Below are 15125 nucleotides of genomic sequence, written 5' to 3'. Positions count from 1 at the left end.
TGGGCAGTGGAGGGAGCTGTGCACGGTAAATAGGAATCAGAAGGAGGTTTCCTTGCCCATGTTTGACTTGATGCCATGAGACTTCAGAGTCTGGAGTCAATGTTGAGGATTCCCAGGGCAACTCCCTCCTGGATGTGTACCACTGTGCCACCACCTCAGGTGGGTCTGTCCTGCCATTAGGACAGGATATACCCAGAGATGGTGGTGTCTGGTACAATGTCTGTTAGACTGATTCTGAGTATGAATGTCAGGCTGTTACTTGACTAGAAACAAAAACAAAAAAACTGCGGATGCTGGAAATCCAAAACAAAAACAGAATTACCTGGAAAAACTCAGCAGGTCTGGCAGCATCGGCGGAGAAGAAAAGATTTGACGTTTCGAGTCCTCATGACCCTTCGACAGAACTTGAGTTCGAATCCAAGAAAGAGTTGAAATATAAGCTGGTTTAAGGTGTGTGTGAGGGGGGCGGAGAGAGAGAGAGGTGGAGTGGGAGTGTGGTTGTAGGGACAAACAAGCAGTGATAGAAGCAGATCATCAAAAGATGTCAACAACAATAATACAAAAGAACACATAGGTGTTAAAGTTAAAGTTGGTGATATTATCTAAACATGTGCTAATTAAGCACATTTAATTAGCACATTCGTTTAGATAATATCACCAACGTTAACTTTAACACCTATGTGTTCTTTTGTATTATTGTTGTTGACATCTTTTGATGATCTGCTTCTATCACTGCTTGTTTGTCCCTACAACCACACTCCCACTCCACCTCTCTCTCTCTCTCCGCCCCCCACACACACACCTTAAACCAGCTTATATTTCAACTCTTTCTTGGACTCGAACTCAAGTTCTGTCGAAGGGTCATGAGGACTCGAAACGTCAACTCTTCTTCTCCGCTGATGCTGCCAGACCTGCTGAGTTTTTCCAGGTAATTCTGTTTTTGTTTTTGTTACTTGACTAGCCTGTGAGACAGCTCTCCCAATTTTGGTAGAAGCCCCCAGATGTTAATAAGGAGAACTTTGCACGGTTGACTGGGCTGAGTTTGCCATTGTCATTTTTGGTGTTTAGGTCGATATCAGGTGGTCCTGTCTGGTCTCATTCCTTCCTGTAGACTTTGTAGCAGTTTGATACAACTGAGTGGCTTACTAGACCATTTCAAGGGCAGTTAAGAGTTAACCACATTGCTGTGGGTCTGGAGTCACATGTAGGCCAAATCAGGTAAGCATGGCAGATTTCCTTCCCTAAAGGGCATTTGTGAACCAGATGGGTTTTTACAACAATTGATGATAATTTCATGGTAACCATTAAACCAGCTTTTTAATCCCAGATTTATTAATTGATTTTAAATTTCACCAGCTGCCATGGTGTGATTTGGACCCGTGTCCCCAGAGTATTAGACTAAGCCTCTGGATTAGTCGTCCAATGACATTGCCACCATACCACTGCCTCCCATTACTGTGATACTGTTACTTACTGCTGCTCATTGCATAGTGCCATGGGGTTTTAGGCAACCAGTTGAATAGGCAGGTGGATCCATAATTTAATATTTCATGTGAAAGATGGCACCACTGACATTGCAGCTTTCACTCGCACTCCCTCAGGAATATTAACTTAGTTTGGGTCCCATGCAATGGGATTTGTCAAGTCGGTTTTTACAGAACACCATTCGGGATAGGCTAACTCTTGGACTGCTATTCATATTCTTATACATCAAGTGTGAAGTCCATATCAGAAGTTGATTTAACATGTCCTTTCTGTAACTGAACTTGAAAGCTTGAAGCACCTCTGGGTGCAGCTAGTTGGCTAACTAGTCATGCCAGTCGTCAGTGGAAAGATTACTTGGCTATTTTGGCACATATAACTGCCCCGCTTTTCCCATGTATGCACAAGTCTTAAAAACAATTCTATCCATATCCAAATTTGCATTTCTCACAATTTTTTTCTTCATTCTTTCACGGGATATGGGCATCACTGGCAAGGCCAGCATTTGTTGCATATCCCTAATTGACCTTGAATTGACCTTGCTAGGTCATTTCAGAGGGCAGTTAAGAGTCAACCACATTGCTGTGGGTCTGGAGTCACATGTAGGTCAGACCAGGTAAGGATGGCAGATTTCCTCCTCTAAAGGACATTAGCGAACCAGATGGGTTTTTTACGACAATCGATATTTTCATGGTCTCCACCACTGGGGCTGGCTTTATATTCCAGATTTATTAACTGAATTCAAATTTCACCAGCTGCCATTGTGGGATTTAAACTCATGTCCGCAGAGCATTAGCCTGGGTCTCTCGATTACTAGTCCAGCGACATTATCACTATGCCACCATCTCCCCAATTAATGATAGTTCCTTTGTTCGCTATTATAATTGTGGCCTATTCTTGATCCTGCTTGCTATGAATTATCACATTGCTTCCTCTTAGGGCAAAGTTACATGTCTTATGATTTTGCAGTTGAGAATGTCTCAATCAGAAAATTGGCACCTTGTTCAATTCCTCTTAACAAATCCTCCAGCATTGCTATCAAAGGATGTGCAGAACCAAATTCTTTCTAGTGGGAAACAAAGGTGGGGTACTTGTGATGTGACCATTCGCATGTGCTGAAAGTGACAGAAACAATGTTAAGCATAATGTAAGATAAAAAGGATAAGAAAAGACCACTCAAAGGGGGAAAGTAACTTTTTTTTTGGAACCCTCTTTTGAGGTTGTTTAACTACATGTTGGTCAATGTCTTTAATGTCTAGTTCCCTGAAGTCACTTTCAGCTGAGGGGACCTCAGTTCATGGGTCCAGTCTAAAACCTGGCTCTTCTACTCTCCTTTTTTGGGTACTGCTCATTTAAACAAAAAGCAAGATATATGACAAGGGTCGAGTTAGTTCACTTTCCTCCTCAAAAGTAATAAAAATATTCAGATAATCTGCATATGAACTTATACAGTGTTTATAGCATAAAACATCTCAGCATGCTTCACACTTGTGTGAAGAGAAGGAATGATTAGGAGGGTTAAAAACAAAAAACTGCGGATGCTGGAAATCCAAAACAAAAACAGAATTACCTGGAAAAACTCAGCAGGTCTGGCAGCATCGGCGGGGAAGAAAAGAGTTGACGTTTCGAGTCCAGTTCTGTCGAATGGTCATGACCTGCTGCCAGACCTGCTGAGTTTTTCCAGGTAATTATGATTAGGAGGGTCATGTGCATGAATCACAAATGGCAAATACGCAGGTACAGCAAGTAATTAAGAAAGCTAATAGAATGTTATCACTTATTGTGAGGGGAATTGAATACAAAAGTAAGGAGGTTATGCTTCAGTTGTATAGGGTACTAGTGAGACCACATTTGGAGTACTGTGTACAGTATTGGTCATATATCTTGCTTTTTGTTTAAATCAGCAGTACCCAAAAAAGAGAGTAGAAGAGCCAGATTTTAGACTGGACCCATGAACTGAGGTCCCCTCAGTTGAAAGTGACTTCAGGGAACTAGACATTAAAGACATTAACCAACATGTGGTTAAACAACCTCAAAAGAGGGTTCCAAAAAAAAAGTTACTTTCCCCCTTGGAGTGGTCTTTTCTTATCCTTTTTATCTTACATTATGCTTAACATTGTTTCTGTCACTTTCAGCACATGCGAATGGTCACATCACGAGTACCCCACCTTTGTTTCCTACTAGAAAAGGAAAAATTAGCTGTTTCTTTCATTTTTACGTGTCATAGGAAATTCGTTAACTTCAATGCTCAGAGTAAAAATTCCATCATAATGAGCTCATTTTTGATGTCAGAACTCAAACTGTAATTTTAACTTTTCTGAGGCTTCACCTCTCATAATGATACAAACTTTACATTGCATCCCAAGAATCTTTTGAGGATTTTGGCAAGTGAGCGCTCGTCATTTTCAGGGAACTGAAATCCATGGTAAATAAAGAAACATTTGGGTTGACAGCTTTTTTAGGATCTTGACTCCAGTTGCTGATTCTGAACTGACCTTGGGATTAATGTCCCTGTCTAAATTAGTTAAATACACCAAATCAAGGGTCAGATTTTTGCCTTTGTTTTTACTTGAAATGGTGGATTTGAGTAAAATCCCTTTTCAGGATGCAAACTGCAGCACTTTTCCCCTCCCCTTGTAAGGCATGTTTTTCTGATGCCTTATGGAATGAACTAAAATGAAGTTGAAGAGAACCTAATATCTTGGGATAGTAATATCACATTAGCATAATAAGTGATTACTAACTGTTTCCCAATGTTGAACCCCTGTATGTTACTAATTTGAGGAGCAGCGGGCAGACAACACAGGAGCTGGTTGCTTCATAACAAACTGAGGAAACGCATTTGATATTTCCTCCAAATTGCTTCCATTGGTGCCAGAAACCACCTAGTAATACTTCTGGCCTAATACTTCACCAGAATGGAAAACACCGATGTCTATAATTCAAACATTCTGGTCAAGAATTTCCTTTTCCATTTCCTGCGTTGTAATGTATCCCAATGGGAGACTTTATGTTTTTCCCTGATGGATTGAGATTATGGAGTCCAGATGCTTGCTGTTATCTTCAATGTGTTTGAAAAAAATATTTATGCACATTTGCTTCACTGACCTGCATTGGCTTCCAATTCCCCAATGGCTATCATCCTCGTGCTTAAATCCCTCCGTGCTCTCTCCCTTCTTAACTCTGCAATCTCCTACAATCTTACAAACCACACTCCTACCCCCTCCTTGCCCCCTCACAACTTTTCCATCTCTCTGGTTCATTGTGGATTCCGTCTTCCTTATTACCACCATAGGCAGCCATTCCTTAAGCCAGCTAGACTGTATTCTTTGGATTTCCTTCCCTACCAGCCTACGCCCCGCCACCAACCCCCCTCCCCGTTCTGCACTTACCTCCTCCTTCAAGATCCCTTTTTGAAATTTAATTAATTTGACCAAATGATTGGTGACATATGAATAAGGAGCAGGAGTAGGCCATTCAGCCCCTCGAGCCTACTCCACCATTTAATAAGATCATGGCTGATCTGTTGTAACTTGAAATCTGCATCCCACCTACCCCTGATAACCTATCACCCCATTGCTTACCAAGAATCTTTCAACCTCTGCCTTAATAAAATTCAAAGACCCTGCTTCTACCACCTTTTCAGGAAGAGAGTTCCAAAGACTCATGATCCACTGAGTGAAAAAATTTCACCTCTGTTTTAAATGGGTGACTCCTAGTTCTAAATTCTCCCACAAGAGGAAACATCCTCTCCACATCCACCCTGGCAAGACCCCTCAGGATCTTATATATTTTAATCAAGTCGCCTCTTACTCTTCTAAACTCCAGCGGATACAAGCGTAGTCTGTCTAACCTTTCCTCATAATACAACCCACCCATTCCAGATATTAGTCTGGTAATGCTCCTCTGAACTGCTTCCAATGCATTTACATCCTTCCTTAAATAAGGTGACCAATACTGTACACAGTGCTCCAAATGTGGTCTCACTAGTACCCTGTACAACTGAAGCATAACCTCCTTACTTTTGTATTCAATTCCCGTCGCAATAAATGATAACATTCTATTAGCTTTCCTAATAACTTGCTGTATCTGCGTACTTGCCATTTGTGATTCATGCATATGACCCTCCTAATCATTCCTTCTCTTCACACAAGTGTGAAGCATGCTGAGATGTTTTATGCTATATACACTTTATAAGTTCAAGCTGTTGTTGCTCCAATTTCTTTCCATCTCAAAATGTTGGGCAGATCAGGAAAGAAGTTTGAGATAATTCTTGTCTTATCAGTCTAGGATTTTGTCGTTCCTGTACCATGTGCCGATGCAAACCAGTGAGCTCAATCACAGCTCTGCAAACAGTTAAATTTCTCACACAGCTGGAAGTCATGGCTCAAATTTTACAGGGGGTTTTGACAGCAAAACGTCAGAGTACTCCTCCTGAAACTGACTGCAATTTCAGGATTTAGCACATGGGCAAATTAATGCAAAAATTCTGAAGTTGCAGTCTCCACCACAGTTGCACTGTAGACCACAACCCCCCCCCCCCCCATCCCATGGAGTGAGCAATTAATGAAATCATGATAACTTTTCCTTTTCCGCTCTCACATCTCAAATCTCATTAAAATGTTGCAACTTGTTCAATTAGATGCAACTGGGTTTTTAACTATGTTCTGAGTAATAACTATTTTTGAACAATAGATGGGGCCCTGAAAAAATATGATTTTATATCAGTGGAATGTTGTTTAATGTCTCCATTATTACTAATGACATTATTTTAAACCAATTTAAAAAACAAATGTGATACTTCAGTTTCAATTGACACTATAGGTATATGGCATTGCTTTATTTAAAGCTCTAGGTATATATTTTTTTAATTATTTGATTTTGGTACTTTTCATTTCTTGGTAGTCGATGAGAATTCTTTAATGTGATTGGCTGCTTGGACAACTTGATGGCATGAGTGCAGCTCCAGGCTGGAAGTCCCCATTAAAGAGCAGTACAATCAATTGAATGGTGAGAGAGATAAAGATCTCACCACAGAGATCACTAGATCTCTCAGCAAGGCTTTTTTTGAGGTCAGCAGCAAGCACATTTTCTTCCCTGCTGACCACAAAATCCAAGCTAAAGTTTCCTGTTAGCTGCGTGCATGACTGCACAGAAAACCAGGAAGTACCAATCAGATAACTTGTGTGCATAGATGTGCAAAGAAAAATTGAAGTCACAGTACATTCAAATCAACAGGCTGCATACAACAGCAAAAAAATTAAAGGGAGCCATTTGTTGGCTGGACAGATTTTGCATTCTTCTGACATTTTACAATCAGTAGCCTAGCATTCAAAATACTGGGCAACAAAAAGCCCCATTCCTGTTTAAAAATTAGACTAATGATGAACTACATAACCTTATGACAGTTATGTTAATTTACACAGTAAACTGATCATAGTTTGTACATAGAAGGAAAGGTTGATTTTGTCTTTGGAGACTCTTTTAAGGACTATTTTAATTAACTTATCACACCTTTCCTTACTGATTGCAGAATTACTTTTTTAAGTTGATCTTTTTCTGCAATTGATTCTTTTGTACTGAATGTACTTGGTGTGAAGTTAATCATTTTTGTTTATGCCTATAAAAGTCTGTATTTATATTTTGAGGACCTTATTTTATATGAATCATATTTTGTTTACAGTCCATTTTGGTTAAACCTGTTGCAAACAACCAAAGGGGCATGCTGTTTGATATGATGTGCCAGTCTTTGGGACATACAGCCTACATATTGAGCATCACACCAGCACTGAATTTAAAAAAGTACTGTAGAAAGTTATCTTTATCTCCAAATCTAAACCACTAGTTTTTTTTGATCCATTTTATTAGGCAGTAGATATCACCAGCTGAAAATTTGTGGGACAGGATAATTTTCAATTGTTGAACTTTTATTAAAGCTGAATCGCTTGCACAGTTTGTAATTTTCTTGTACATCAACATTTGTCAATATTGATGTGCTAATACCTACTATCTGATTCTCAGTTCCCCTGGTGTGTTCCTACGTGTTGCATTCAAATTCAAATTGTAGGATTATGTCATGAGCAATTATGGTAAATGTATTATGGACTTTTTTTCTTTTTGAAAATAGTAAAAATTCAAAATAATTTACTTGGAATTTCTTGTCTCAGATACTATGCCGATAGAATTTTGCTTATTTTTTGTGTGTATTGGTTTAAGATCAGAAACCAATGAACTGTAAACCGTTAATAGAACATGTACAATATATTTATTAGAAAAATGGCAGTAACAGCTAGGGTCTTTACAACGGTGGCACTCTGGCACTTGGTATATGAATTTCTGAGATCCAACTGTATCAGAAACTGGATCTTGCAAGCTGCTATCAGGATTCAATTCAAAGTGCAGATTTGGATTCCTATTTATTTTGGTACAGGAACTGTGCATCTAAGTCCTCAATTTGAAGCAGTTACAGGAAGAAAGTACAAGGGGGTGAACAATACACAGAAGTTGTGAATTTCCCAATACTGCTCCTCAAGGATTGCTTCCTGAACCATTTTTATAATGTAGAAGTGAAACTAGTAATTTGAAGGGTACTTTAACAGATTAGTATAAATTGTATGCCAGAGCAGAATAAGTATGGGCAACTTTTTCCGGTTGACGAGCGGGGGTGGGGTCCACTCGCCAACATGTAAAATGACACAGGGTGACGTCGGGCATGCGCCCCAACGTCTCCCCACATCATTTAACTTTTCAGCTCTGCGGGTGCGCAGCCAAGTCGACTGCACGCCCACCGACCTGTCAATGGCCTATTAAGGCCATTAAAAAGTAATTGAAATGATTAATGGACCTGCCCATCCAACCTTAAGTTTGGCGGGCAGGCGAAGAGCCCAGGTGGCATTCCGAAAAGGCATGAAACCTCAGTCACGGGCGGGACGAAGTTTCGTGGCGGATTTAAAATTTTCAGAATATTTTTAAATAAAAGTAATGACATGTCCCAGATCATGTGACAGTCGGGACATGTCAGGAAAATTTTTTCGAATCTTTCAAAAAATTTTTATAGCTTCAACTGATCTCCTGGAGGGGCAGTACTTTGCCTCAGGGAGATCTGTGTGCTCTTTCGCGCACATGCACGAAAGAGTGCACTCCCGGCTCAAGGAATCCCCCTTGCCCGCACAGGGAGCGCTCAGTGCTTCCGTGCGGATGTCACGCTGGGCGGGCCTTAATTAGCCAGCCCACATAGAATGGCAGTGCGCCCCCGACCAGGGGCTCTGATCAGGAACCAGTCCGCCCACTCCCTCATAATCACCCCCCCCTGCCCGATGGTGGGGGGAAATGCTGCCCTATGTTCTTAGTCAAGAAAATAATGCTTTTATGAAAATAAAAGATGATTCTGAAAAAAAACAATAATAGCCATCAGTTATTGATAAATTTGTGTTTATATATTTGAGTACAGAGTAGTCCCCGTGTAAATGTTGAGAGCTTAACTAAATAAACTGAATACCTTTTTAATTGAACTTGGTTGCAGTTATTTTTTTACATCAGTACAATGTTGTGTAAGTAAAATTTTCCCCTTTTTGTTTTCTAGTTCAGGAAGTAACTTCTCAACACATTGATGGACACCATATTCTTGTAGAAGTTCAAGAAACTGTCTTTGTAGATTCCACTCTTAATTCTGGATCCCACTTTGTATCTGATGATACAGACTCTGTCGTAATACAGGATGTCATTGAAGATGTTGTTGCTGAAGATATTGTTGCTGAAGATGTACACTGCCCTGATATTATTGAGGAGCCAGAAACCATCATTGTTCCCGAACAAGTACTGGACACAGATGTTGCCACAGAGGAAACCTTGGGCACAGTCCCTGAAGATGTCTTGGCTTCCGACATCACCTCAGAGGCTATGTGTGTAGCAGAACATGTCCTGACAAGTGACGACGTTTCTGATATGGCTGTTGAGCATGTTGCAGTCACGGAAGCTGAAATAGTCACAGACACTTTGTCGCCTGATGTAGAGGAGGTTCTAGTGACAGACCCTACCACAGAGACTGAGATAGACACACACAATTTACACGTTCAGAGTCAGGAGACTGTTCCAGTCACCATTGAGACTCCAGTAGGAAATAAAGACACCAGTGAGGATTATTTAATGATTTCCTGTAAGTGACGAGAGAGGTAGGCCTTTGGCACATGGAAAATGAAATATTAATGAATTTCATTCTTTTAGTCCTGAAAACTAGCTAAATGAATTGTTCAGTGTATATTGTATTGGAGATATCAGGGCTGAAACATTTTGCAATTTGTGACTGAAATACAGAGAGGGAAGTATAAATTGAATTAATTCCAGTGAGGTTTATTTTGTAACTAAAGAACTCCTCACTAAGTCACTGTCTCCCACCTCTAAATCCTAAACTCAGAGCCACAGGTTTGAGTACAGCTGTACATTCCTCTTGTCATCCACAGTAAAATCTGACTTAATGTTGATTGTTAATAAATGATCCACCTCCTTTTAAGATCATTCTGAGGGTGAGGAGAATCAATAGCTATTTTCCTATACAAGTGCATCCTCTCATCCCCTAGCCCCACCCCTCTGACCCTGCCCTCTAACATCAATTGTGAGGAACTAAGACTTTGTCTCAAATACTAAGCCACTTAGACAGTTGCCATTTCTTCTCACTCATCTCTTCACAAATGGCAAGCTCCTCTTTCACAGGACCTACTCAACTTCTGACTCTTTTACCTTTCCTGGGTCATAATACTATGACAGCATTAAATTTAGCTAATAATTCATTTCCAGTACTAAATCACCACTTTTCTGTATCATTCATGTTGCATTACAATATTACAATAATTTGATCACTTTAATTCTTTTACTGCTAAAAATGACTGTGGTAACTAGAAGCAAGAGCACTAGACTTTTTTTCTTGCTCTCCTTCCTCTTTCCTAGCTCAGCAATGCAGAGGTAAATCTGATGCTTCATCTGGCTGAAATTGTTAAAGTTAGCATTGTGGTTGAACTTTGAGTGTTCCTGGCCTATAAGGCTCAGTACCATGATGTGCATGGCAATATTATGGACATTATGAAAACATTTTTGAGTAAGATCATATAGCAGGAAAAAAATCAGTTCAATCAAAGTGGAAGCTTCTTGTTTAGTTACTTGTTCAGCAAGTAGAGAATAACTGAATTGGGAGCACTGATTTGCAAATATTGCTATGGTTTCTTAACATTTTTCAGGTTGGTTCTTTTACCTACCTGTCAACCCTAATGGCTCCTTTGAGAATTTGTGTTAAATAAAGAATGGTGGGGTTCTCTACCTTTTTTTTCTAAATCCTGAAATTCACATTGAAGCTACATCTTGATTTTAAAAAATGATTGGTGTACCCTTGGTTCAGTAGTCCCACTGCAGTATGGGCTGGAGGATTATAGGTTCAAGTCCTGTATTGGGGCTCACCTATTTAGATGAATGTTTTAAGTCATGCCAGGTGCTCTTTAAGTGATTTTAATGGATCTTTATATATTTTTTGTTTTCCTGATATAATTTCAGGGTTAGTGACTTCTGCTGGGTACGGTTCCAGAGGTACCTCACTCACTCAGTGATCATTCATTATGTGTGGGGCTAGATATTGAGTGTCAGCAGACTCTCTTATAAGCAGATCTAAAACTTAATTTTATAAGAAGACCCTCTGCTTTATTGTTGTCAAAGTGCACCGTTTTATTTAAATTGTTTATTTCTATGTTCATTTTTATTCATTAACTTTAGGATTAGCATTCTTCATCAGTAGGTATTTAGAGCGTCCCATTAGCTCTTAGCAAGAAGATTGTCTAATCTGTTCCTTCATTTTCTAGAAATATTGCTCTCTTTATTTCTTTCAAAGCTTTACTCATTTTATGTTTGTATGAGTTGTACTGATGGGATAGTAAAGCTGAAACACACAGGGCTGCATCTTCTGGTTGGGGGCGGTGGGGGGGGGCCGCTTGCCGCCACATAAAATGATGTTGGGTGGGCATCCCGACATCACCCCGCATCATTTACATTTTCAGGTCGGCAGGTGCGCAGCTGACTCGTCTGCGTATCCGCCAACCTGTCAATGGCCACTTAAGGCCGTTAATAAAGTAATTGACTTAATCAATGGACCTGCCCATCCAACCTTAAGGTTGGTGGGCAGGCCAGGAGCCTGGGCGGGCTTCTGAAAAAGCATGAAATCCCATCCGCCGGCGGGATGAGATTTCATGAAGGATATTAAAATTTCAGAATATTTTTTTAAAAAGTTATGGACATGTGATTGAGTTGTTGGGAACACATCATCTAAGATGCAGATCTACAACCCTGTATCTGGTTATTGTTTGTAGCACAGGCGAGCAAAGTTCTATCACCGGCTCTTCACTCTTAGAATGCAATGCAAGCTAGTTCCCAATTTAGTATTTTCTGGGGAGAGAAACTGTAATGATTCCTGTTCCTCTCTCCAATGGTGCTTCCAGGCTTGCTGAGTGTTTCAAGCATTTCTGCTTTAATTTCAGATTTCCAGGATGATGGTATATTTCTTTTGTATAGTACTTTTGAGTTTGTTAATTACATGGTACCAGAGAACTTTTACCTATCTGTGAATAGTTTTAAAGTTGTGAACCAGATACTTTTCCTAAACTTGCTTTTTCACATCGTATTCTGTTATGTATATATATTTTTACTGGAAAGCACATTTTTTTGTTTTGTATAAAATATGCTAATTTTATTAGAAGCAATCAACTGTTCAAGGTTTATTTTGCCAGAGAGCTACGTGGTTCACAAGAAGCCTGTGAAGAAGTCAGTATTTATTGCATGTCACAGTCAAAAGTGTGTTTTCCAGCTGTATACATGATACAATTAATAGTAAATTGTACACTTTTTTTTAAAAGTGGATGATGATGGAGGAAAGATTGGGCATGAAGGAAATGGTGAACTGAAAATTGAAAGTGGCCTGTCGGCACAGGGTGACCATTTAAAAGCAGATGGTCCTTGTTCTGAAGTCATTAAAGTTTACATTTTCAAAGCGGATGATGGAGATGATGATTTGGGTGAGTAATTGGGTGTAATACTATCTTTTTGTTTTGTGATCTGCTAAAAACTAACAGCATAAATTTGGGATGAATAGTGGGAGTTATGACCATAATCTGTGATTGAACTAGCTCATTTTTGGCAAAATTGTTAGGCAAGCTAATATCTTGGCTTTTGTGTAATCATGTTAGCTTTTTGTGAGAGTAACTAAGGCCAGAATTTTCTGGCCCTGTCGTGGAACCCGCTGTGGGAGATTCGGTGGCCCAGCCAAAAGTCCATTGACCTTCAGTGGGACTGGACGGTCCTGGTGGTGGTCGGGTCGGAAAATGCACCCATAGAAATAACAATTATTGAAAGGGAGTCCAATTTAAATGCTTTTATGTACTTTTTCACATCATTCTTACATACAGTAGTAGTATTATGTGGAATTTGGATTGTTACAAACCTACAAAATCCACAGCTTCTCTCGATTTCCATTGAAATGTTATATGTTGAAAATTCCAGCTTGCTGACAAGGTGGTGAAAAATAAGTAAGATGTCCACAAAAAATTAGAAGTTTGAAAATTGAGGCCAATGCTTTTGGCCTACCCTATTTTTACCTTTTTTAGCACTCACTTCAGTTGTTCCTTTGGGTACATATTCTTAACAATTGCTGAGACTTCAGTGGCTTCACTTCAGATATCTGCAATGGTCAGATTGAAGTCTTTTTGTCTATAATTTCCACACTCACAGGTTCCTACAGTTTATAATCTTGTGTTGTGTTATATAATTGATTAGTCACACTCACTGTAAGTTGGGAAACATATTTGAAGTTAATATTTTAATATTTCTTTACAAAATGAAAATATGATGAATGTGGGGAAAATTAAAATGGTACAAAATGTTAATTTTTGAGGGCCTTTTAGTGCTGGAGCTCTATTAAATGTTTTTCTGCAATTCAAGGTGGAACTGTGGATATTGGCGAAAGTGAACCTGATAATGATCATGCAGTTGGATTACTGGATCAGGGCAATGTGGGCAGAATATCACGAGAGAAGATGGTTTATATGACTGTTAATGATCCCAGCCAGGAGGATGAGGATATGAGTAAGTAGCTGGTACAAATGTCTAACATTTTTTGCATTGAATTAAAAGAAAATGTACTTTCACTATAATGCTTCTAAAGTTTTAATTAAATAAGGACTTTGCAAATTAAAGGCATTTGGATGAGTCAAAATATATTTAATCTTTCCCAGACCTCTTCTGGAATTCAAACCTTAAACTGTCAGGAAATTGGTTTATTTTAGTGCTGGGTGACAGTAACCCTAATAACAATTATTATTCTATTCATGTCTAAAATATATGTTCTTGTAAAAGCAAGGTTATAACTAGGGCCAGAATATTTAGGATGGCGGGGGCTCGGCCGACTCGAAAAGCCCCGCTGCTATTTTTGCACTCTAACAAGCATTGACTGGCAGTAGGTGGGACTTCCGCCTCTCACTTGGGAGGAAGTGCTGCCTTGGAGAGCTGCCTGTCAATCAGGTTGGCTAGCAGCTCTCCAGTCTTGGCAGGAACAGCGATGCTGTGGCCAGAAAAGGCAATGCAAGAAGTTTCCTGAGCCTAAGCCTAGGGAACTGGAGAAAAAGGTAAATGTCAGGAGTCCAGGTAGGGAATGCCTGGCGTGTCACGAGGGGGGCAATTTGGGTCTTGGGATAGGCCAGGGAGAGGAGATCCATAAGTTAACAGGCCTTAAGGGGAGGGCGCCCCCAGTCAGAAGGGGGTTTCTGATGGAGGCAACCTCTCTTCCCGCCAGAGATCTAATTCCCTTCATTTCCATTTCTGGCCTTTTCTCCCCCCCCGAGCTGTTATCCACCCACTAGCCTAAAAATTGAGGCTGGATGGGAAACGGCCCTTAAGTGTCCATTTAAGAGCCTTAATCATGGTTAGGGTGGGCTTCCCATCTGAGGCCCTGCCCGTGCCAGCGTGAAATCGCTCCTAGGTCAGGTGGGCGGGGGCCTGCATGCAGTTTCGTCCTCACCCCCACCCCCGCAGGGGGGAGGGAGCATAAAATTCAGGCCTAGGTTTTTGAGTTGAACGCAGTTAAACACTATCGGTTCGTTTTTGGTTACAATATTTTTTGCTAATGTCAGAATTAACAAATTTACTGAATTCATTTTCATAATTTGCTATGATGGAACTTCAACACACAACTTCTGGATTTCTGAGTCAGTCCCATAGCCACTACATTTTAATGCCATGATTAAACTTAGGAAAAATCTTTCTTTTAAATAATTTAAGATTTGATATTGTGCAAATATGATGTCCTTCAGTCGAGTGTTCAATAACTTACATTTGCTTATGTCATAGTGAATACAACACAACAAGAGGAGAATTGCTATCTTCAAACAAGTGAGTGCAATTTTTTTACTGTATGTATCCTAAAATTAAGTGAGTTCTAAGTTTGAACAGCACTGGGACATTGATTTATGTGGTCTATTAACCAAATTATTGCTATATTTTGAACAGCTGCTTTGTATGTGACTATTCTAAACTGTGTTCCCTTTGCATTTTACATTATACTTACTATTCAAAGCACAAGACATGCATATGAGTTGAAAAGGTTTATAGTAGGACAG

General features: G+C 39.8%; 1 protein-coding gene across 6 annotated transcripts in view; it reads left to right on the top strand.

Moving 5' to 3' along the window:
• LOC121290553 (zinc finger X-chromosomal protein-like) overlaps window positions 1–15125 on the top strand; it is a 48925-nt gene that overhangs the window by 18722 nt on the left and 15078 nt on the right. For all 6 annotated transcript variants that reach the window (XR_005945840.1, XM_041211075.1, XM_041211073.1 and 3 more), the window contains 4 exons: window positions 9065–9637; window positions 12372–12530; window positions 13453–13596; window positions 14857–14898. Coding sequence is in view for 5 of the 6 variants with exons in the window: in XM_041211075.1 (XP_041067009.1) it covers window positions 9065–9637; window positions 12372–12530; window positions 13453–13596; window positions 14857–14898 (918 nt within the window). In the remaining variant the exon portion in view is untranslated. The remainder of the gene's footprint in view (window positions 1–9064; window positions 9638–12371; window positions 12531–13452; window positions 13597–14856; window positions 14899–15125) is intronic.

Source organism: Carcharodon carcharias, chromosome 18 (assembly GCF_017639515.1).
Source record: "Carcharodon carcharias isolate sCarCar2 chromosome 18, sCarCar2.pri, whole genome shotgun sequence".
In the NCBI taxonomy this organism is placed as follows: domain Eukaryota; kingdom Metazoa; phylum Chordata; class Chondrichthyes; order Lamniformes; family Lamnidae; genus Carcharodon; species Carcharodon carcharias.
The sequence above is the reverse complement of the archived record's forward strand: the minus strand, read 5'-3'. Positions and strand labels throughout refer to the sequence as shown.